General features: G+C 53.1%; 7 protein-coding genes across 7 annotated transcripts; 3 read left to right on the top strand and 4 right to left on the bottom strand.

Annotated features, from left to right (window-relative positions):
* Positions 1-851: 851 nt before the first annotated feature.
* On the bottom strand, positions 852-1,574 carry ASPZODRAFT_64088 (hypothetical protein; the record flags this gene model as incomplete). The annotated part of the gene is made up of 2 exons (XM_022729207.1): positions 852-1,474; positions 1,538-1,574. 2 exons carry the CDS (start codon positions 1,572-1,574, stop codon positions 852-854), a joined length of 660 nt encoding a protein of 219 aa, XP_022582050.1.
* A 1,363-nt stretch (positions 1,575-2,937) lies between these two features.
* ASPZODRAFT_63516 (hypothetical protein) lies at positions 2,938-5,325 on the top strand (the record flags this gene model as incomplete). Its single annotated transcript, XM_022729161.1, has 1 exon — positions 2,938-5,325. One exon carries the CDS (start codon positions 2,938-2,940, stop codon positions 5,323-5,325), a length of 2,388 nt encoding a protein of 795 aa, XP_022582049.1.
* A 3,650-nt stretch (positions 5,326-8,975) lies between these two features.
* ASPZODRAFT_1707769 (hypothetical protein) lies at positions 8,976-11,312 on the top strand. Its single transcript, XM_022726954.1, has 4 exons — positions 8,976-9,566; positions 9,633-9,954; positions 10,038-10,852; positions 10,909-11,312. Exons 1-4 carry the CDS (start codon positions 9,381-9,383, stop codon positions 10,939-10,941), a joined length of 1,356 nt encoding a protein of 451 aa, XP_022582048.1. The 5' UTR covers positions 8,976-9,380; the 3' UTR covers positions 10,942-11,312.
* A 25-nt stretch (positions 11,313-11,337) lies between these two features.
* On the bottom strand, positions 11,338-13,424 carry ASPZODRAFT_63769 (hypothetical protein; the record flags this gene model as incomplete). Its single annotated transcript, XM_022729181.1, has 3 exons — positions 11,338-11,682; positions 11,752-13,305; positions 13,365-13,424. 3 exons carry the CDS (start codon positions 13,422-13,424, stop codon positions 11,338-11,340), a joined length of 1,959 nt encoding a protein of 652 aa, XP_022582047.1.
* Positions 13,425-14,732: 1,308 nt separating this feature from the next.
* Positions 14,733-16,675, bottom strand: ASPZODRAFT_63075 (hypothetical protein; the record flags this gene model as incomplete). Its single annotated transcript, XM_022729124.1, has 3 exons — positions 14,733-15,314; positions 16,074-16,453; positions 16,513-16,675. The coding sequence occupies 3 exons, from the start codon at positions 16,673-16,675 to the stop codon at positions 14,733-14,735; spliced, it is 1,125 nt and encodes a 374-aa protein (XP_022582046.1).
* Positions 16,665-17,678, top strand: ASPZODRAFT_94072 (hypothetical protein; the record flags this gene model as incomplete). The annotated part of the gene is made up of 2 exons (XM_022730478.1): positions 16,665-17,037; positions 17,127-17,678. The coding sequence occupies exons 1-2, from the start codon at positions 16,870-16,872 to the stop codon at positions 17,676-17,678; spliced, it is 720 nt and encodes a 239-aa protein (XP_022582045.1). The 5' UTR covers positions 16,665-16,869.
* Positions 17,679-17,862: 184 nt separating this feature from the next.
* ASPZODRAFT_63745 (hypothetical protein) lies at positions 17,863-20,889 on the bottom strand (the record flags this gene model as incomplete). The annotated part of the gene is made up of 3 exons (XM_022729176.1): positions 17,863-18,014; positions 18,096-20,326; positions 20,486-20,889. Coding segments are annotated over 3 exons (2,787 nt in total), but the record flags the coding sequence as incomplete, so codon positions are not given.
* Positions 20,890-21,132: the final 243 nt, after the last annotated feature.

The following is a 21,132-nucleotide window of genomic DNA, read 5'->3' as shown; positions in this document are numbered from 1 at the left end:
CAACTGTCCATGAAATACGAGTAAGAAGATGCGGGGGGTGAAATAAGCTAAGTACCCAATTCGATGACAATACTGCGATAGAAAATCGATTCATTATGGAGACAGAAACCGCCCTCTTACAAAGGCAGTGGGTATAAAACTTCAAACTGAACCATAAGCGCAAGATGTTGCGTCGACACCGGGCTAGGTGCTGTATGTAGTAGCTACAGCCATGTTGAACAGCCTAGGAACCAGCTGGATGGCAAGCCCTGTAGCACTAGCAGTCGGGGCCAGGATCATGAAGCGGCAAGAGACAAAACATTTTGTGGGGTTGACATGGCAGGTCGTTGTAAAATGCGGGGAAACGCCCGCCACACAATTGTTTGTCTCGAATAGATTTCTCCACTGAGAGCTCCCCAAGAGAATGTGGACTCCCAACCCTGCAATGCGCGCTTCTCCTCATCCAAGACCGCCGGTTATCATGGTTGTTTTTCCGTCCAATGCACACAAGTCCTGGGAGTCTAGATCGCCGACACCTCTTTCTGTGGTATGCGGCAGAAAAACGGCGCCTGGAGCTTGGTGGAGCAGATGATCTGATTTGCGTTCTATGAGACACGGCTCATCCAGAGGCCAATAATATGGTCGATGCTTTTGGGGCCTTAGGACGCCGAGGCTGAGATTCGCACGGTACCGGGTGAGACGGAGATCGGACAACACGGAGTTCAGGATTTCGAAGCAGCTCACGGGATTTGCTTGCATCAAATCAGAAAACAAAACCGGAAAGGCCGAGCAAGCCCACAGACAGCCAGAATGAGAGCGGGAAAGGCGTGGGTCGACCAAGAAAAAAAGATGGGGGGAAATCGACAATCAGCCTAATGCGTCGATTGCTGAGCAAGTTGGCGTCGCTTGTCCAGTATTTGCATACGCAGATTCTCCGAGGCGAGCTCTACATCCAAAATTGCTCCAACTCCTCGTTTCCAGGTATCATCCAACCCCGCAAGCTCTCCCTTGCTAGCTTCCTGGGCAATCTTCCTCTGTTTGTTGACATTCTCCGCAGCCTCTTTTGTGTCCGCGAGGTCCTTTTCAATGCTACGGAGGATATCCTCCAATTGCGAGTTGCCAATCAACCAGGCATTTTTGCCGCTTTCCTCCAAAAGGGCGAGGTTCTCGTGTCGGATAGAGAGGTGGCTGCTGGCTATGTAGGCCAGCTGTAGGGTTCGACGCCAATCGTCGAGGTTTGGAGTCGAATCCCCCCCCGCATCGGAACTCCGCGCAGGAGGTTCGGGGGCCTCGTAACGGGACAAATCGACTCCCCCAGTCAATGGTACCCCAGCAGCCTTGCGCTCGAGCTCCTGCTGGATCAGCGGAGAAAAGCGAGGTTCAGACAATGCGGGGATCAACGGATGAAGCGAGGACAGGTAGTCTGCGGGGAGCTCAGCAGCAATGAGGGCCTCTGCTCCATTGCGCGCAGCCACGGATGGCTCGACATCGACATCTGCACCCAGGGTCAGCGCGTGGTTCCTTGAGTAATCAGCTTCTCACATATGGACGTCCTTACATGGGAGAGAATCGTGAATCTCATTGATGAGAGGCATTTTTTAACAATATTGCGAGATCGAACGTCAGATCAAGGAAATCAAGGAATGAGGATGTGAGGTGAAGTCGTCGTGTTGCCGAAGTTGGAAATTGCCATGCGCGACTGTTGCTGGCGGTGAGTTTCTGTCAATATATGATTAGTAAGCAATACGTATCGATGCCTCAGGCACAAATATATATTAAAGTCTTCCCTCACGCTGAAGGTCTTTTTCCTCCTGCATCCCTCTCAAGCTCAAGATGTACGCCCGGAATCCATTCATCCTACCTGGTAGAGGAGTGGAGGATCCCAAAAAAAAAGAGAAAAACAGCTGTCATTCAGACAGCGAAGCCTCCAAACTCCAGCTCCTGGAGCTCTCTTCAGGCGTTCTTAATGCTATTTCCCATCTTTGTGATGTTATGACGCTGATTGACAGAAATTCATCGAGACAGTCCCTGCTTTTCTTTAGGCTATAATAGGCAAGGTCGTACCTGTTTCATTCCAATCCAGGATTAACCCCTCTTATGGTACCTCGTCAACAGGCAGCTTAAGAAAGAACCCCTCACCAGGTTAACCCTGTGGTGATGACTAGAGGCTCAAATCAGGATTCCTTCGATCCAGGAACATCGCCAGCTCTCTTTTTATAATTATCGGCATTTTTCCTGTGCTCTATACTCTGGAAGATGCCTTTGTTGTTGATAACAGTCTAATATTCAGGACTGGAATCTGTCAGTTTCGGGCTGCAAGCGGAGCAAGAAGGCTGGCAGAAGAATATAATGATAATAAAGCACTAACCTATACAGTGACCGGTTAAGGATTCTGAGTATCTTCTATTAAGTAGTTGATGGAATCATCCATACAGCTTACTAGACAGTGATAAACCCTAGAATCTACTCTAATATCCAAATTTTAGGTATTTATTCAATAAATATTCAATACTCTGTCAACTTCTGTATATGAAAAACAATTACATTCAAGTAAAACTAATTATATCATCTATTATACTATGTTTTTTGGCTGTTAAGCTGGATTGAAAGATCAATATAGAATAGGATATGAGGTTCTAAACCATCAAAAGTGTCCAGACGACAATAAGAGTCCTTTATCAGTAGTAACTTTAGTAACTTGGAGCATACTACTAACTACATAACTACATATCCAATACTACACATTCCCCAATAGAAGTTAACTTCAAGCTCGAGTCCTCTTTCCCTTCCGCTCTCCGCCCTCCGCTCTCCCTATCTCTCCCTCTCTCCAACTCTCTTTCTCTCTGTCCCACCTCCACGCCCCGCCACAGCATTACGTCGATCTTGCCTACTAACCAAGACTACATATTATGCATGGACACTTTACACCCACGTTCTCCAGCGTTTCATCATCTGGCCATGTCTTCAACACAAGGTGAGGTGGAGACTCTTCGCAGACGAGATGAGAAGGCGGGTCTACCTTATTATCAGTCCACTCCGACAACTTCAGACTGCGGTAGATCAACTAGTCTCAGGCGACTGGCTGCTGTTGTAGCCAGTATTGCAATCACTGGTTTTGTGCTGATTCAGTGGCTCGGGACTGTGAGCACTTCGTATCGACCGCCGACGGCTGGATTCGATGGAGCGAGGTCAACGGGTAGAGAAGATGGTGGTCTCTTCTTACTTGGTGCAGGAAAGGCTGATATAACTGGGCCGGTGGTGGAGATCGAGATGAATGGTTATGCTAGTATCGACCAGCGGGGAACCGGTCTTCGCCAGAGAATCTATTCCCGAGCATTCATTATCGCGGATCCAGGGAATACCGACAACACCTTTGTCTATATCGTTCTCGATGCACAATCCGGGGACACTGCCGTACGACATGGAGTCCTGCAAGGTCTTGCTGCGTGGGGAGGGGAATATACCCGCTACGGAGAACATAATTTTGCGTTAACTGGAACCCATTCGCATTCGGGGCCCGGGGCGTGGATGAACTATCTGCTGCCTCAGATTCCAAGCTTGGGCTTCAATAAACAAAGCTACCAAGCCATAGTTGATGGCGCTCTTCTGTCTATCAAACGCGCTCACGAAAGTCTGACACTCGGCCGCCTAGCATTCGGCTCAATCGATCTGGAGGGTGCCAATGTCAACCGGAGCCCGTATGCATATGCTCAGAACCCGAAAGAAGAGAGGGCGAGGTATTCCACCGACGTGGATAAGACATTGACCATGCTGAGATTCGACCGTGCGTCAGACAATCGGACAGTCGCCGTCTTGAATTTCTTTCCAGTTCACGGGACGTCATTGTACAATAATAACACCTTGATCACCGGAGACAACAAAGGGGTTGCTGCGTGGCTCTTGGAGAGAAGTGTCCGAAAGGATGCCAGATTTGCAGACGGCTTTGTGGCAGGCTTCTCTCAGTCCAATGTAGGTGACACCTCTCCAAATGTGTTGGGTGCCTGGTGCGAGGACGGTTCTGGAGAACAATGCCGCTACGAGGACAGTACGTGCGGCGGCAGAAATGAGCCCTGTCACGGACGTGGCCCTTTCTTCGCGCAGAACGATGAGGGAGCCAAGAGTGCCTTTGAGGTCGGTCGACTGCAGTATGACGCAGCGAAGACCCTGTATGAACGGATGGAACGGACTTCTGACCAGATTCTTGGTGATTCCAACGTCGCCTCGTTCCATGTCTATCAGAACCTGGCCAATTATACCTTTTTCTCCCCGTTCAACTCCAGCGCCACACTAAGGACCTGCTCGGCTGCCCTGGGATTTTCTTTTGCCGCCGGCACCAGTGACGGGCCTGGCGCCTTTGACTTCACACAGAACGGAACTGGGCCGGCCGAGTCCAATCCGCTCTGGGGTATAGCGAGGGCTTTTGTGCACGCACCGTCAGTCGAGCAGCAGGCGTGTCAATTACCAAAGGACATTCTTTTGGATGTGGGAAGCGTCACCAAGCCGTACCAATGGACACCGAACATCGTCGATATCCAGGTCTTTCGTGTCGGCCAGCTGCTCATAGTGGTCTCTGCCAGCGAAGCCACCACGATGGCCGGCCGCCGATGGAAGCATGCTCTTGCCACTGCTTCAATGAAAGTCCTCTCTATCCCAGATCCTCTTGTGGTGTTGGGGGCACCAGCAAACTCATACGCCCATTATGTGACAACAGAGGAAGAATACAGCGTGCAACGCTACGAAGGCGCTTCCACGCTCTACGGACCAAACACGCTAGCAGCGTATGTGAACCTGAGTCTGACATATCTGCCATATCTTGCCGACCAATCGACTGTTGCTCGTCTCCCTGCCATCCCCTCTGGTCCAAGTCCACCAGTCAATACAAATGTGTCCTTGAGCTTCATATCCGATGTTGTCTATGATGCCGCCCCCATCGGAAGGACATTTGGGCAGGTTGTCTCCTCACCGTCGTCAACGACTCTCTACCGGCCTGGTGACATCGTCAAGGCCACCTTCATCGGGGCCAATCCGCGCAACAACCTTCGCCTCGAAAATACGTTTGCCGCCGTCGAAAGACTAAACACTCTCTCTGGGAAGTGGGAGACTGTTCGCACCGATGCCGACTGGAACCTGATTTACCGCTGGGAAAGGACGAATACTGTTCTAGGACACAGCGAGGTCGTCATCCAGTGGCAGATCGAAGATGACTATTATAGTACAGGAGACCCGGCCCCGCTTCAGGATGGGACCTACCGGATCCATTATTATGGAGATGCGAAGAGCATCTTTGGAACCATCTTCCCATTTGAGGGTATTGGCGGTAATTTCACTGCTTCGACGAGCTCGTGAGGGTTCCCTAATCTTGTTGAGACGACGACGACGACCCACTAAATTCTTGAAGAATTGAACCCAGGGTTAACTAGTTAATTAGTAACTAGTTAGCAATACCACCTGGTTTCTTTCCTAATGAAGCTTTTATCTGATATCGGCTTCTTGAGCTTGTCGTGCTAGATGTTACTCAACAGGCAAATCGCCACGTTGACCTGAGGCTGAGGAAGATCTATCCCTGTTTGCGATTTGATTGGCGCATGCAAGCTATTATTATTATTGTCGCCATGGTCGGCGCTTGAGAAAACAGCTAGAAACAAAGATGGCGCCAACAGCTACCCCTGCAAGAATGGGTATAACCTCACCCAGGCGGATGGATCTTTTGCTGGCAGAATCTTCCTGTCTTCGCCGATGTCTCGCTGAAACCTTTTCTTTTCTTGTTTGTACTACCTGAGGTATCCCATTCCATGCGACTGGATCCAAAATTTCCATGAAACACAAGCTCTTGACGTGTTGTCGTTGATTCTTCAGCGGGCCAATAACACCAGGCGTCAAAGCACCCTCCATGGATCCCTGGGCGACAACTGCAACAGGCCTCTTTGTCGCGCGCTTTCCTGCTCCAACCGTTGCTTTCCTTCGAGTTTAACATGCGACAGTTTCCTGATACCTCCTATACCTTCCTATGCACTCCGTGCTATGGATCTCTGTCGGGTGTGTCCACAGGAGATCTGATGATCTGGACATTACCTGCCCGATGACACTAATAACCTGAATCGCAGGGCGTTCGAGAGAGATTCTGGTTGACTCTTCTTCTGAACATTGCTCGCTCTTTATTTTTTCATTTCCTTTATTGCTTTCTTATGAGTGCTGCGTCACTCATTGTCTCTCCCTTTTTGTCGGATCTCTCTGTACTAGTTATTATGGTGGTAATGAATTAGCAAACACTCCTACAACGATCTATCTTCGTCACTTTCTCTTGGCTATTGAGCCTTTTTTTTTTTTTTTTTTTTTTTTTTTTATTTTACTACTCTTGTATTTGAAGTTGACTGCCAGGCATGATGCAGTTCATATACAGCATCCTCTGGCTCATGCTTCTTGTCTCGACCTGTTCGGCTGGTCCGATCGGTCACGTCCTTCCAAAATTCAAGCGTTTGAGATCATATAATGATTCTGCAAGCGAGGCAGCTGCCACGTCCTCTCAGCTGCCTGCCCAGATTGTCCAAGCCTCGGTGAATGTGGAAGATGAGCTGACGGTGATCCCTGTGACAATGTCGGCCACAGCAGAGGCGCAAACGTTCCCGTCGGCCAGTCAGCCTAGCATGCCTGCGGTAGTACATACATCGGCAGACCCAGAGCAAGAGCCAAGTACGGCCGGAGCACAGATGTATACAATAGCGGAATCGTCCAGGGTGACGGCAGTTCCGGAGCAGGAGTCGACTGCTGCTGCCAACATGCCCACGCACGAAACACCCAGTCTTTCAAGTGTACCTGCGATACATTCGTCGACAGCTCCAGAGCAGGAGTCGAATACCGCCGGAGCGCAGACGCAGATGGCATCCAGTTCGTCAAGCGGGACTGCACAGCCTTCTTCGGAGCCTCCAGATGGGGAACCGTCTGTCTCTGGGGACTCCGTGATCCCAGTGTCAACGAAGAGCGTGGATACGCCAACACCAGCTAACGGGCCATCAACCTCTCACGATTCCTCTTATACTGAAGCGACTGTTTTTGCTGATCCATCGTCTGTCTCTGACAGACATCCAGTGACGTCGAGTCAACCTGGTCAATCGTCAATGGCTTCTGCCGATCCGAAGACTACGAAGAGTTCAACAAGCCTGACGGAGGCAATTGTTGAACCTCTGTACACTAGCTCGACTGCTCTCATAGCTTCTTCAAGTGCAGCTGCAGCTCATAACCCGGACGCTATGACTCCCCATACCAACCCTCAGTCCACCACTACGGCGGAGGGTTCCTCCGACCTGGCCTTCACCATCACCATTGATATTTCTGAAAATGAACCGACGAGCTCGAGCTCGAGCTCTCAGTCCGTTGCGACAGAGGAAGCCGCGCCAACCACTTCATCATCTGACTCGCCGGTAGAATCGGTGGTCATCGTTGTCACGGTGGAAACAGACCCTGCACCCGCTGCTACAACCTCTTCATCGTCGGGGTTTACAACTATAGTGTCCTCCATTCCTGCAGAATCGACGTCCACCACCGCATATGGCCATTCGGAAGAATCCTTTACCACTTCCTCGGTTTCTATGCCGCTTCCAATATCAACGGAGACTATCGTTCCTGTGTCAACGGAGACTATCGTTCCTGTGTCAACGGAGACTATCGTTCCTGTGTCAACGGAGACTATCGTTCCTGTGTCAACGGAGACTATCGTTCCTGTGTCAACGGAAACTGCCATTCCTGTCTCAACCGAGACCCTTGCCTCCACGACAGCCTCGGAAGCAACCGTCGAGGACGTGACTACGATTGTTGCCACCTCCACCCAGCACGTAGTCATCATCGTCGTACCCTCCGCAACACAGACTGCCTCATCAGATACGGCCGCTGACACCGACACGAACGAGAACCCAGGAGGACAGGGCGATCGCCAAGGAGACGGTTCAGACTCGGGAGAATCATCTACTACAGAGCCTACTGCTGAGACCGAGGGAAGCACCACTGTCCCTGTAACGACCGAGCAGGGCACCTCCGGTCCTGTTGAAACTGCCAGTGCCGCGGGCGCCGGCATAGCCGTTGTGCCTGTCACGCCAAAGGGCTTTATCACCGTGACAGAGACAACTACCGAGACAGCGACAGTGACCACGAGGGTTTATGAGACCGTGACTGTGACGGTGGGCGGGGTGTAGTATAGTACTTCTCTAGGGAGACATGGTTTCCTGTACCACCTCCGTTGATTCTCCTTTTACTCTAATTACTACCTGCTTATGATAATCAGCCGCTTATTCCCCCCTTGCGCCTCAGCTGGTGTTTCTGCCAAGGGGACTTTTATTGCGCTGCCTAAACCGAGCAGCCCTGATGTGGTTAGTAGATATCTGTAGATGGCAGGTGCCTAGACGGCTAGGCCTATTTTGGCAGGGGCTGTGGATGACTTCATCTGGGCCAGTCTGGAATTGGTTAGAATCAGCAGACAGACTCACGTGTTACTCAAAGAGTCACGGGGGGCCCACGTGAGAGGGCTGAGTAGCTGCAGCGTAACGGTCATTTCTTGTCCTACCTCATCTCTTACTCCATACACACACACCGAGAGAGAGAGAGAGAGAGAGAGAGAGAGAAGAAAAGAATGCAGCAGCCTTACTGAGTGAGACCTGCAAACAGCGTTACCCAGCAGGCAACCAACCGAGGTACGACCCGCGGGCACAGCGAACCTTGGAAATGAACGCACCGCTGTTGTATTGATGATCTAATACGATTGGCAGTTTAGGAAACTTGGCAGGCCTACCGAACTCCGGACCAGCAGAAGCATGGATAGGTAATTAACTAATAGGTATGAGTTAGTTAGCCTGCAGAAGGTAAAGAGTGGGGTTTCCAGGATTCGCCCCCATTGAGCTCCTATTGAGTCTTATTGATCGGTCTATTCATTTGCCTGCTCAGCCTCAGCCCTTTGAATGGGTCAGGGTCTTCAAGTATGGAGTACGACCCTGCTCTACTAACTGCCTACTAACTGCCTACTAACTAGCTCATAGTTAGTTTTGCTCTAGTTGACTGGGGCGAAAGCTCGTTCCGACGACCCCGAGGCGCAGTCCAGGTCATCGTGAAACCGACAACTGGGCAGGCCTTCTTTGAGAACCAGGCGGTTAGTTTTAAATGATCACTTTTTTCCTAACCTTCCCTGGTCTGCCACTCATTTTATCTTCCTTTTTGATTTCTCTTTTATTCTCTCTCTCTTTCTCTCTCTCACACACACACACTAACCCACTCTCCTAATCTCTTTGACAGCCTTGCTGGTTGCTATCCCCCCTAAAACTGGTCGCTACGGTCGCTGCTCGGTTCCCGCCGTACGACTTCCTGCATACTTTACCTCCCAACGTCTGGAGGGGTAACAACTGGAAAAACAAAGAAAAATGCGGTCGGCGCTTGTTTTGGCTTCGATCGGAGCCAGTGTGTCTCTGGTCGAAGGACTGTTGCTTGAGAAGAAGGACAACCCGTCTGTCGTCGGCTTTGACGTGACCAAGCGCAGTCGCGCACCCCGCCACGATGTCTCTTTGCGACGCAGAGACAAGACCGCAAGCCTCACCCTGACGAACGATGTATGTATCGGCAGGCCTGTGGATCGGTCCTACTCATTTATAATTAGGATGCTGACGTTTCCCTAGGTGGATATGTACGTCGCCAACATCTCGCTCGGAACGCCGAAGCAGAAGATCCAGGTCATCCTCGACACGGGGAGCAGCGACCTCTGGGTGAACACGCGCGAGTCCTGTGATTCGAATGACAATTATGGCAACGAATGCCTGGCGTATGGTATCTACGACGCAAATACCTCGTCGACATACGTCTTCGACAACTCCGACTTTGACATTTCGTATGCGGACGACTCGGGCGCAGCGGGTGACTACGTCAATGATACTCTGACTTTGGGATCCGACACCGTCAAGGACTTTCAGTTCGGTGTGGCCTATGACTCTGACTCGGCACGTACGTTTTCTCTCTCTCTCTCTCTCTCTCTCTCTGCTTTTATTTCCCTTTCGAAGGCTTCTAGATGCTGATCGATAGTGCAGAGGGCGTCTTCGGTATAGGGTATGCGCTCAATGAGGCTGAGCTCGAATACACCGACACCACCTATCCAAACCTCCCCGAGGCTCTTGTGAATGCGGGCTTGATCAACACCCCGGCGTACAGCCTGTGGCTTGACGACCTTGATGCCAGTTCGGGTTCGATTCTTTTCGGCGGTGTCAACTCGGGCAAATATACGGGCGAGCTCCAGACGCTGCCCATCATCCCGTACGAGAAGACCTACTACGTCTACTTCATGATCGCCCTGACTGGCATGTCGATCGACTCGGGCGACAAGACCACGTCCATCTCCGGCTCGTCCAACTTCCCGCAGGGGGCCATCCTCGACTCCGGCACCTCGCTGACCTACCTCTCGGACCCTATCACCAAGCAGATCTTCGACGCCCTCAACGTCACCTACGTGACCAGTGAGGGGCTGGGCTACGTCCCCTGCTCCTACGCCAACGCCGACGTCAACGTGACCTTCACATTCACCTCGCCCGCCATCACCGTCAGTCTGTCCCAGCTGGTGCTCGACGCCGGCGGCGTCACCTACAAGGACGGCGTCGAGGCCTGCAACTTTGGCATCGCCCCCATGGGCAACACCACCAACGAGGCCCTGTTGGGCGACACCTTCCTGCGCAGCGCCTACGTCGTCTACGACCTAGCCAACAACGAGATCTCCCTCGCCAACACCGACTTCTCCTCCTCCTCCACCAACGACATCAAGGAGATCGCCAAGGGGTCATCCTCCATTCCCGGCGCCACAGCCGTGAGTAACCCCGTGACCACCCTCGGCACCCCAACCGCCACCGTCACCATCACCGGCGTCAGAGACATCGGCGAGGTCGACGCCCCTTACCAGGCCCCCTCCACCACCGCGTCGAGCACCTCGCACGCCGGCTCTAACAGCGGATCTTCCTCTTCTTCTTCGTCTGGAAGCAGCTCATCAAGCTCTTCCTCCAAGGGTGCTGCCGCGGCGGGTCCTATCCCGGCCTCTCCAGCGGGCTTGTGGATGGTGAGCGGCCTTGTGATGCTGTGGCTTGCCGTTGGGCCTGCCTATCTCTTTGGCAGGATGATCTAGATTTCTGTCTTTTCTTATCTTGATGTATGTATGGCTTTTATTTCATGGGTAGGATTGTAAATAAGATATGCTATGGTCCACTACCTCCCAAGAATCGTTACAAGTATCTTAATATAGATGAAACCCCTACCTATGAGCATCCAAGACTATACAGATAGTTATACTAGATAGTATGGACTCTGTTGAATACTTTCTACATTATATACAACTCTTCATCTTACTTATAGCTGAGTGAAGACCCCGCCCGCCTCGGCAAATTTCATCTGACACTCCTTCAAACTAGCCCACTGGAGGAGTTCCTCGTCGTCGCGACCCTGGTCGCTACGGTAGCTCATTGCCCGCCCGTCAATCTGCGGACTCGCAATAGAGGTTTCGGGCGCGGGCACCGGTGCCGTGAGCCGTTCCAAGCGCATCAGCGTGTCGATAAAAGCGTGCAGGTACTGCTCTGCTTCGTGGAAGCCGATGATCTGCGGGCCGGCCGCTGGGTTCTCGGGCGCCGCGGTCTCAAGAAGATCGGGGTGCGACGAGTTGAGCAGTGTGGTTGCGATCTGCCGGACTTTATACGTCTAACCATGCGTTAGTTGAGAAGATCGCCTTTTTACAATGACGATAATAGTTGTAGGTAGAAATCTTACAAAACTCGAGGCGTTGGGCTCCATGTTCACCTCGTTGACTGATTGTAGAAGGAGGAGCAGGTCCCCGACAACAAGACGTCGCTCTTGGGCCATGATTTGTCCGATGGGATCTTCTCTCGCGTGCTGCTCGGCCGTTGGTACATTCATGGCGTCTGTGTCATGCTTTGACGTGGTTGCTGGCGGGGCAGAACATTGCTGGTTGGCGGTGATATGCTGCTGGCGGAACGCGTCAAAGAGACTCCAGTACTTGTCTACAAGAAAGGAGCGCGTGAAGAGCTGGCTCGCGTAGATGTTTGCCTTTTCGATCTCGTATTGGACATGCCGGCGTTCTCGGGTCCACGTGTCCTCGTTCGGCGCCTGCGCCTGGGCCACTTGATACGGGTCATGGCTCGGTTGGAGCTGAAGTTCGGGCGGGACATCGTTCAGGGCCCTTTTGGTCCTCTCCAGGCATTCCCAGACCATTTTCCGTTGCCGCTCCCAGTCGAAGATCTGGCCGATGCCGTACGCCACCTCCCACGACGTCAGGGTATTGTATGAGGTGAAGACTCGCACGTTGGCGTTGAAGCCGACCATCCGTGAGACAACCCCTGCAGGCTGCATTCCGATATGGGTGGCAAAGATGTATTCGTCGTCAACCTCTAGAGGTAAAGGGGGATACCGTTCGGAGGGGGTCTCTGGCGGCAAATACAGCCGGCTGTCGGCGGAACCCAACTGCTGCAAAGTGTGGTAGCCGACAATAGAGACGTAGAAGAGGCGGCGCGCAATTTCCTGCTCGATCAGATTCACGGGGCCGTCGCGCGAGCCGCTGGTCGGCCCTTGCGACAAGCTGGACGAGGAGGACAGCGGGCTGGTAGGGCCCAGCGAGGGCATCGACGTATGCTGGCGGCAGAGGTCGTAGACCTGCAACATGGTACGACATTCCGCCATGTACATGCGAAGCCGGCGCATGTCGTACACGTAGGCCAAGGACAAGCCCAGCAGATAGCTGATCGAGGCGTCATACACCGTCGCGTTGCGGTCGAGGTAGTCGGTGCCCCGCGCGCGGAGGGCCACTTGCTGACACCGTTTCACCAGCGCCACAGAATGCGGATAGGCGGCCTTCTCGGCTTCGGTGGTCAGCCGCAGCCTAGGTCGCCGGGGGAAGGACGCCACCAGAACGCCAACCATCGCGGCCAGCAGAGCCAGAAAGGTGTGGTTTGTCAAGTCCTCACGCCGTTCAAAGGCGGCTCGGAAGGTCGGCTCATGGGGGATAGGGACTAACGGATGGATGTAGGTGAAGTAGTCGTCGAGCAGCAACTGCATGGTCGACAGGGAACAGATCGCCTCCGCCGACGCCGGGGGAGGAACCGCGGTGAATGAGGGCGTCACCATTGCGGGGACCAGGATGGTCTGGTCCGGAGGACTCTGCGAGTCGCTCGCCGGCGAGGCGATTTTCTGTTTCTTCAACGCTTCGGCATGGCGATTCGGAGGGCCCCGGCGGCGACTGGGTCGCTCGTAAGTGCAAGGGATGTCCAAGCTGGCGCAAGACCGACAGGGCGGTCCGCTCTCGTCACACTGGCGGTTATCAGCAGTGGATCAAAATATGGCACAGAGGTCTGTCTCGATTAGTATACCTTCACCTTGCGAATACTGCAGGCATCGCACGCCTTGCGGAGCCTTGTTTTGTTTTCCATTGACACACGAGCACAATCGGGGGGGATCTTTCCATATTTCAGTCAACCGGTCGTATCTAGCGCACACACTGCCTGGGGGGTTCTAAACCTGGTCTCGCAAGGAAGACCACCGTTGTCTCTGGCATTCTATGCGATCATGGCGATCGCGAGATGCAGGTGGGTAGTACGACACCAGGACCAGGAGTGAGATCGAAGCCTTGCTCTTTCTCCAGCGCAATTTTTATGCCCCCCACCAGATCGAGGTCGATCTATTCTCACCACACATGGATCGACAGTCGTAATCGTTGTTTCAAATCGCTGGCCGAAACACCCTGGTAGGGGCCCGATGGTTGGGGAGAGACGCGAGAAATGACGAACGACCGGATGACTCAGCGGTGCAGCACTTCGGGGTCCGTGAGAACCTGAGTCCAACGCAGTTCTTTGTACCCTGTACTCCGTAGCTCTGGAATAAAACCTGAAAGAATAATGAGTAATGGCTGGTGTTATAGCCACTGCGGGGATGATCACCCCTGAAAGCAGCGTCAGGCAACGCGAAGGAGGGGAAGAGAAAGAGAGGTAAATTAAGTCAGCCCGAGGCCTCAGGATGGCCGCCGTTTTCGGACTTTACAACCGAAGGAACTCCTCAGCAGAAAAATATTATTACTCTATGAGAATATACCATGTAGTTATAGGGTTACGTAGCATTTGGGGAAACAGCGACAATTATTGCAACTTGTTGCGTGCTGTGAGGGACTGCTCCTGGGGTGGTCCAAATCTTAACTTAACTCTGGAGGAGCAAAGCCGAGGCTGAAGGGACAGGCAGCTGAAACAAGGTGTCTTGTTTTTGAGTCCTTGAATCAAACCTTCGTATAGACAAGGGAGATTAATAATGGGAATTGTTGTGAGTCGCGAGTCATGGGGGTTGCAACAGGCTATCCGCTACGGTGCTAGTAGCATGGCGATCATCGTTTTACGGAACACTTTGTATAGGTGGGCGGGTGGTCACAGACCAGCGTTGATGCGATCCCCGCCGGTTCCAATTAAATCGCGCGTCCTTCTATGGCTTCGACCCAGGTTCATCGTGGATCGTCGTGGTAGTCGTAAGCGAGTCTGTTGCTCTGTTCTAGAATTGCCCGTCTGTGCTCGATCTCCGCCGCCCAGAGAGCTGAGCCGGCAGCAGTCGAAAGGAGGAAAAACATCGACAACCCGGGGATTAATTGCAGGACTAAGGCAACTGTACCAAAACTTGAAACAGAGTTAGGAAAGTAGAAGCGAGCAATGGCATTGGCGAACCCGAGGAAAAAAAGAAAAAGAAAAGAAAAGAAACGCTTACGTGGTGTATTGAAGCTGCCGGTGGCGGATCCTCTCCTTTCTCTGCTTCTTGGTCAGATCAAGCAACTGGAAGTATCGCCAGTGGTGGAATGGCCCCGCGCGATATCCGGTGAGAATGAGGAACATGGGGACGCCCGCCACGGGGATCAGGTTCAGCGGTAGCAGCACGACGAACTCGAAAATCTGACGTAGGGAAAAAGGTGCGTAGATGGCGCTGATAGTCGGCTTCCCTAGCCGCCGGACAGGGTCTTCGCCCAGGGGATACAGGACTCTCGAGGTGGTGACGAGGGCCTCATGGCCCTCGTTGACCAACACCGCGTCAAAGACATCAACCAGAGTCTCGTCGACGAAGAACGCTTCGAAGAGGGCGGCTACGATGGCCGCCCCTTCGCCGAGCACCAACACCGCACCGCTGACCCAGGCGGTTGCTCCCTGGAAGATGGCCAGGAAGGCCACCTGCGGCAGATAGGCAAAGAGGAACAGAAGCGTGTATATAAATAGGGACAGGAGAATTATAGGGAGCAGGCGAGCACGAAACAGAGGCCACAGGAACCGGTGCGAGGCAAAATACACGATGCCCTGAGACGAGTGAGTTTAGTTTAGTCTTTCTGAAGCAGTTGTTTTTGTTCCCAAACAATCCCTGGCAAGACCTACACGCAGCGGGTACAGCCACGCAGCTCGGGTCGGATCCCAGAGCCTGGGAGGACTGCGAGGCGGTTGCAACTGGGGGGTCATCGCGGCATAATAATAAAAAGAGATGGAAAGTAAACAAAAAACGATGGAAAGCACTCTATCCTCAGATGATGACGATGATGATGTAGGCACTGAGCTTACTTACCTCGAGCCTTGGTGAGCTGTTCACTGCCGAGATCCACCTTATCGATAAGTTTAGTTAGTGCGGTGGGTATAAAAGGAAAATCTCTCTCTGCGGCCAGAGTTTTTTCTTCTTCTTTTCTTCTCCATACATAATAAACTGAACAGCCCTTCCTATTCACTCTGGCATCCACTATGTTCCCATGGATTTTCTGGAGGGGAAATGGGAGGGGAGAACAAGCTACGCTGCCAACTTACCCCGAATCCTCCCTTTTTGTATGGAGTGTTTGGAAATATTTACAGCGGGACATCCAGCAAGTCCGTAGACAGGAATGAGTCTATTTCATTTCTTCTTGCAATTTATCTCTGTATCGCATCGATGGCATGCTGAAGGTCGCGGACCACCGCTGTCGGCTGCAGCCCAGGCACAGCATTGTCCAGCCATCCTCGACCAGCTCGATCGACCCAGATGGCGTTCATCCCGGCGGATCGAGCACCCACAATATCGAACGGGTTGCCGCTGACCAGCCACAGATCGTCCATCTGGTCTGTAGTCTTTCCGACCGTCTGCGCAAGGTGCGTATATGTTGCCCGCGCCGGCTTGTACCGTTGCACCTCGTCCACGGTGACGAGCGCGGCGAACAGGTCTGCATGGGGTGCCAGATCGTTCGAGTGTCGGACCGAGTTGGACACCATCTCGTCCGTGCCGTTCGAGAAGACCACCGCCTTGACGCCTGGGACAGATGCCAGGCGCGTCAACGCCGGCCGCACGTCCGGAAACGTTGAGAGCGAGTCGTACGCGTCCATCAGCCGGTCGATCTCGCGTCGTTCAAGCTGTTGGCCGTTTTCTGCCAGGGCATGGCGGAGGGAGTTCCTGGTGACATCGGAGAAGGACTCGTAGACCCCTAGCGACGATCAGCGTTTTGGATCTTTTCCTGAAAAAAATACCTATCGCTAATTTAACCCATGCTATTCAATCTCCACGTGTATTCAAGCTGGTAGCGTCTCCATAGCGCAGAAATGGATTGTGCCTGGTCCCGGCCAAAGTGCTGCTCGAGCTGTGCGGCGACAGACTCGGTGGACAGGAGTGTACCGTACAGGTCAAACGCGACAACCTTCAATGCCATTATGTTACCTTTTAATGCTGAAAATGAACCAATAAATCAGTAAGTCAACGAGTTTTTCTGTCGATATTGAGGCAATATTGGACGCTGAATGATATCAGCCAAGGCGGGGAAAGCTTGGATAGCTTCAAAACGTCCGTCCCTACGTAGTGGCTGCCTCATAGTTATACCCCCCCCGGCGTTTCCCACCACTCCCTATGACCGACGAACCCAACTACCAAGTCTTTCGAGAATGTCTCTCCAGTGCCATTGTCTCTCACTCAGAGGAGAAACCCTCAAAAGCAAACAAACGCAGAGGAGCCAAACGGTCCCAAGCCGACTCCAGTCTCAGGACTGACCCGGAGGACCTGGCAGAATTCATCGATGTACTAGACCACATCTGAATGACGAAGAAGAAGGATATGATGATGATGAAGATTATGAAGATTATGAAAAAGAACTCATTTGAAACCAGTTTATCGCCGCGGAAGTCTTCTCCTCCCTCCCCCCACCGTTGCAATCGCTTACCTACGACCCCTCTGCGCCGACGCCGTACCATCAACCCCCTCCCCTCCCACAACCACTCCTCGACACCCTCACGGCGAATATCCCCCTCGAAGCCATCGACTCCCTCCTCGTCTACGGACTGACGGACGATCCGTCCCGCTTCCTCGCCCCAGTGTTAAACGAGTACGCTGCAGCCGTGGCCGCCGCGCCCCCCGTCTGGGCCAGCACCCGCGCCCACACGACTGCCTGCGAGATCTGCGACCGCGACTGGATCCCCCTGACGTACCACCATCTGATCCCCAAACAGGTGCATGCCAAGGTCCTCAAGAAGGGGTGGCATGAACCGCACATGCTCGGCAGTGTGGCCTGGTTGTGTCGGGCTTGCCACAGCTTCGTCCACCGGATGGCATCCAACGAGGTCTTAGCCAGGGAGTACTATACCGTCGAGAGAATACTTGAGCGTGACGAGGTGCAGCAGTGGGCGAAGTGGGTGGGGAGAGTACGATGGAAGGCGAAATGATTTATTTATTCGCTACCAAAAGAAAAAAAAAAGGGGCTGGCTTGCCATGGTCTATATTATCATTGACGGTATATATAATACATATTGTACAGTGACAAGGCCAGCCTTATCAACAACACACAAGGTAACTAACTAGGTACCAACCTAGAGGTGAGAAGAGTGTAAAAAGTACAAAAGAGGCAGACTAGAGGGTTCGCTTTTCAAAAATCTCCTCGTAGCACTGGATGTGATCGCCCACGGCAAAATCAGTGAAGCCTTCAAAGGAAATGCCGCACTCGGTGTCTTTGCGCATTTCCGTGACGTCCTTTTTGACGTTCTTGAGGGAAGTAATCGAGCCTGCCAAATCGGTTAGTATTGTAGATGGGGAATCGAAGAGAAAAAGAATAGTGGAATAGATGAGAAAAAAAAAAAACACACCATCATAGATCGTTTTCTCGCCTCTGATGACCCGCACTTTCTTCGCCTTCTGGATGGTTCCGTTGCGGACCTTGCATCCTGCGATGAGCGTCTTCTCCCTCCGCTTGAGGGTGATCTCGAAAATCTGACCAACTTCTGCCTCGCCAGTCACACGTTGCGTCACGTTCGGCGCCAGGTGTTCGCTGAGCGTCTCCTTGACGTCGTCGACCAACTTGTAGATGATGTTATGGTCCAAAATCCGCAGGCCGCGCGTCTCCGCCATGCGCCGCATCGCTGTATCAACGGGCATGTTAAAGTTGATGACATGACCGTTGGCCGATGCGGCATGCTCAATGTCGAACTCGCTGACAGGCCCGACGCCAGTCCGAAGGATGTTGGCAAACACTTCATTGTTGCCTACCGCGGTCACCGAGTTCAGCACCGCCTCGGCGGAGCCGCCCACGTCGGCCTTGATGATGAAATGGATCGGTTTGGGGCCAGAAGCCTGCTCTTCGGCAGCCTTGGGTGTCTCGTCGTCTTTCTCTTCCTCCTGCCGGCGTTTCTCCATCAGCTCCCGACGTGCATCATTGATTGCTAGCATGTCTTCGCCTAATTTTTGCGTCTCCGACTTTTCCAGCCGGTAGTCAACGACATCCTTGGCCCTCTGTTCGGTGGGGGCTTCGATGATCTCGGTGCCCGCTTCTGGCTGGTCTTTCCAGCCATCGATCTCAACTGGCATACCTGGTGTGGCCTCTTCGATGGACACGCCAGCTTCGTTCCGCAGAGTTCGGATTCGTGCCCAGGTGGTCCCGGCGACAATGATATCTCCCACCCGCATCGTGCCCCGTCGGACGAGCACGGTGGCAGTACGGCCATATGATTTAGTACTTGCCTCGATTACCCATCCCTCCGCGTTACCCTCAGTGTCGGCGCGGTGGTCCAGCATTTCCGACAAAGCCACGATTGCCTCTTCGAGCTCCAACATGCCCTGTCCAGTCTTTCCGCTAACCGGGATAGCCTGTACATCACCACCATAATCTTCGACGTGAATCCCATGGACCGCCAGGTCTTGCTTGACCCGCTCTGGCTTGACATTTTCCTTGTCGATCTTGCTGATGGCAACAATCACGGGGACTTTGGCCCCCGTAGCATGCTTGATAGCTTCAATGGTCTGGGGTTTGACACTGTCATCGGCCGCGACCACAAGCACTACAATATCTGTCACATCGGCTCCACGACGGCGCATCTCGAGGAAGGCTGCATGGCCAGGGGTATCCAAGAAGGTAATGGTCTTGCCAGACGGCATGGGCACAGTAAAGGCTCCGATATGCTGCGTAATGCCTCCATGCTCGGAAGCGGCGATAGACGATTTGCGAAGCCAATCCAGAATAGTGGTTTTGCCGTGATCGACGTGTCCCATGATAGTCACGACAGGGGGTCTGCTTGGTAGCTCGGCTTTGTTCTCGGGCTCCGGTGCCGCCACGAGATCATCATCTGCTGCTGTGTCGAAGATAGGATCAAAGTTGTACTCTGTTGCAACTAGACCGGCTGTTTCTGCATCCAGGATATGGCTGTAGGTCACGCCCTCGAATCCCATTTCTTCCATCCGTTCTATGAACTGAGCGGGCCTCACGCCGATAACGTCTGCGAGATTGCTCACGCTAATGAACTCCGGGAGGTAGAGAGGATTTGGTGTTGACTCTGCCGGTTGACGATGGCCTTTATCTTTCCGCTTTTGCTTGCGCTGCCTGCGCTCTTCAGGGTCGTATTCCTCATCGTCATTTTCCCGCCCACGGGGCTTGCGATCCTTTTTGCGTTCCGCCTCCCATTCCAACCGAGATTTGTCTTCATCAAGATTCAACTTGTCCAGGGACGAAATATCCCATGACCAAGTCTCTGTGGCACTTTTGCCACGTGCGGTATCGGCGGCGGAGGCGGCGGCGGCAGCGGCAGCATTATCCACCCGTTCGTTCGCTGGCTCACGGCCTTTTCCTCTTCCATCAAATCTATCTTGTCGTAGCCCATATTCCTTATCTCGATTGTTGTAGTTGTCCTGCCGTGGTGTTTTCTCGCTCTTTACCCGACGAATTCTGAGCGACTGCTCGGAAGGCTCTGTGACTTTCTTGCGAAGTTGTGAAGGTTCTAACTCAGGCCTCAGAAGATTGCAGGAGGGACAATGGCTGTGTTTGCCAAAGCAGGAGGTCCGACAATCTGGACATGTCCAGTCCAAAGCTCGCAGCCTTGCCGGTATCCTTACCGGGTGCTTCGGATGCGACTGGCCTTTGGCAAGAGGGATCGAGTGGAGTCTCAACGACGGCGAATGGGGATGTGCATCGTGATTTTTTCTGTTATATTCGGGTGACCATGATGACGGCGACGACGATGAGGATGTCTTTGGTGACTGTCGCCACTGATTGGTTCCCTTTGAGTGGTCTGCTCTGGGCCGCAAGGAGGAAAGAAGAGCTTCCCGACTTGTCAACTCTGCAGCACTCAAGGCCGGCGCTTTGGACCTTCCATTCCCCCACCGACTACCACTGCTTTCCGACGGTGTGGCCGCCTGCTGCTGTGCCTTGTTTGCTGTCACCAGCGAGTCCCGGAGAGCCAGCTCCGCCGCGCTCAACGTCGCAGGTTTGCTGGCCTTGCTCCCCCATCGGGCACCCCCAAATTTCTTCCCCCCCCCCGAGTCAGACAAATCGCATGTACATGGCGACGACCGAAAACCGCGTCGAGATGTGTAGGACAGAAGAGCCAGCGGGACTGGACTGGATCTCGCCGTGCAAGAGAGATAGGCGCCCTGACGGCGGGAGAGCTGTACCAACACACAAAATCAGTCAGCACAAAAGAATACCACTCAACTTCCTTCGCTGCAACTGCGCTTACCTCCGAGACTGCACGTCTTTGCATCCTGGAGATGAGCCCTCTCTTTCTCTCTGCGTCGGTCCCTCTGCGGTCGTCGTTGCTATTTCTGGAGACGACAAAAACCCTGTTTGGGTAAAGCCGCTGGCTTGGCCGCGCCCTGCGGCGGAGAGTACCGGCAGTACGTAATAAACAGCGGCCT

Source organism: Penicilliopsis zonata (genome assembly GCF_001890105.1).
Source record: "Penicilliopsis zonata CBS 506.65 unplaced genomic scaffold ASPZOscaffold_5, whole genome shotgun sequence".
Lineage (NCBI taxonomy): Eukaryota > Fungi > Ascomycota > Eurotiomycetes > Eurotiales > Aspergillaceae > Penicilliopsis > Penicilliopsis zonata.
Note: the sequence above shows the minus strand (reverse complement) of the source record. Positions and strands in the feature narration are given on the sequence as shown.

Excerpts from the sequence above, each read along its gene's own strand:
- ASPZODRAFT_1707769 (XM_022726954.1), top strand. The coding sequence starts at position 9,381 with ATGCGGTCGGCGCTTGTTTTGGCTTCGATCGGAGCCAGTGTGTCTCTG. Across the intron at positions 9,567-9,632 it reads GCCTCACCCTGACGAACGAT|GTGGATATGTACGTCGCCAA; the intron begins GTATGTATCGGC and ends ACGTTTCCCTAG. Across the intron at positions 10,853-10,908 it reads CCCCAACCGCCACCGTCACC|CACCGCGTCGAGCACCTCGC; the intron begins ATCACCGGCGTC and ends GGCCCCCTCCAC.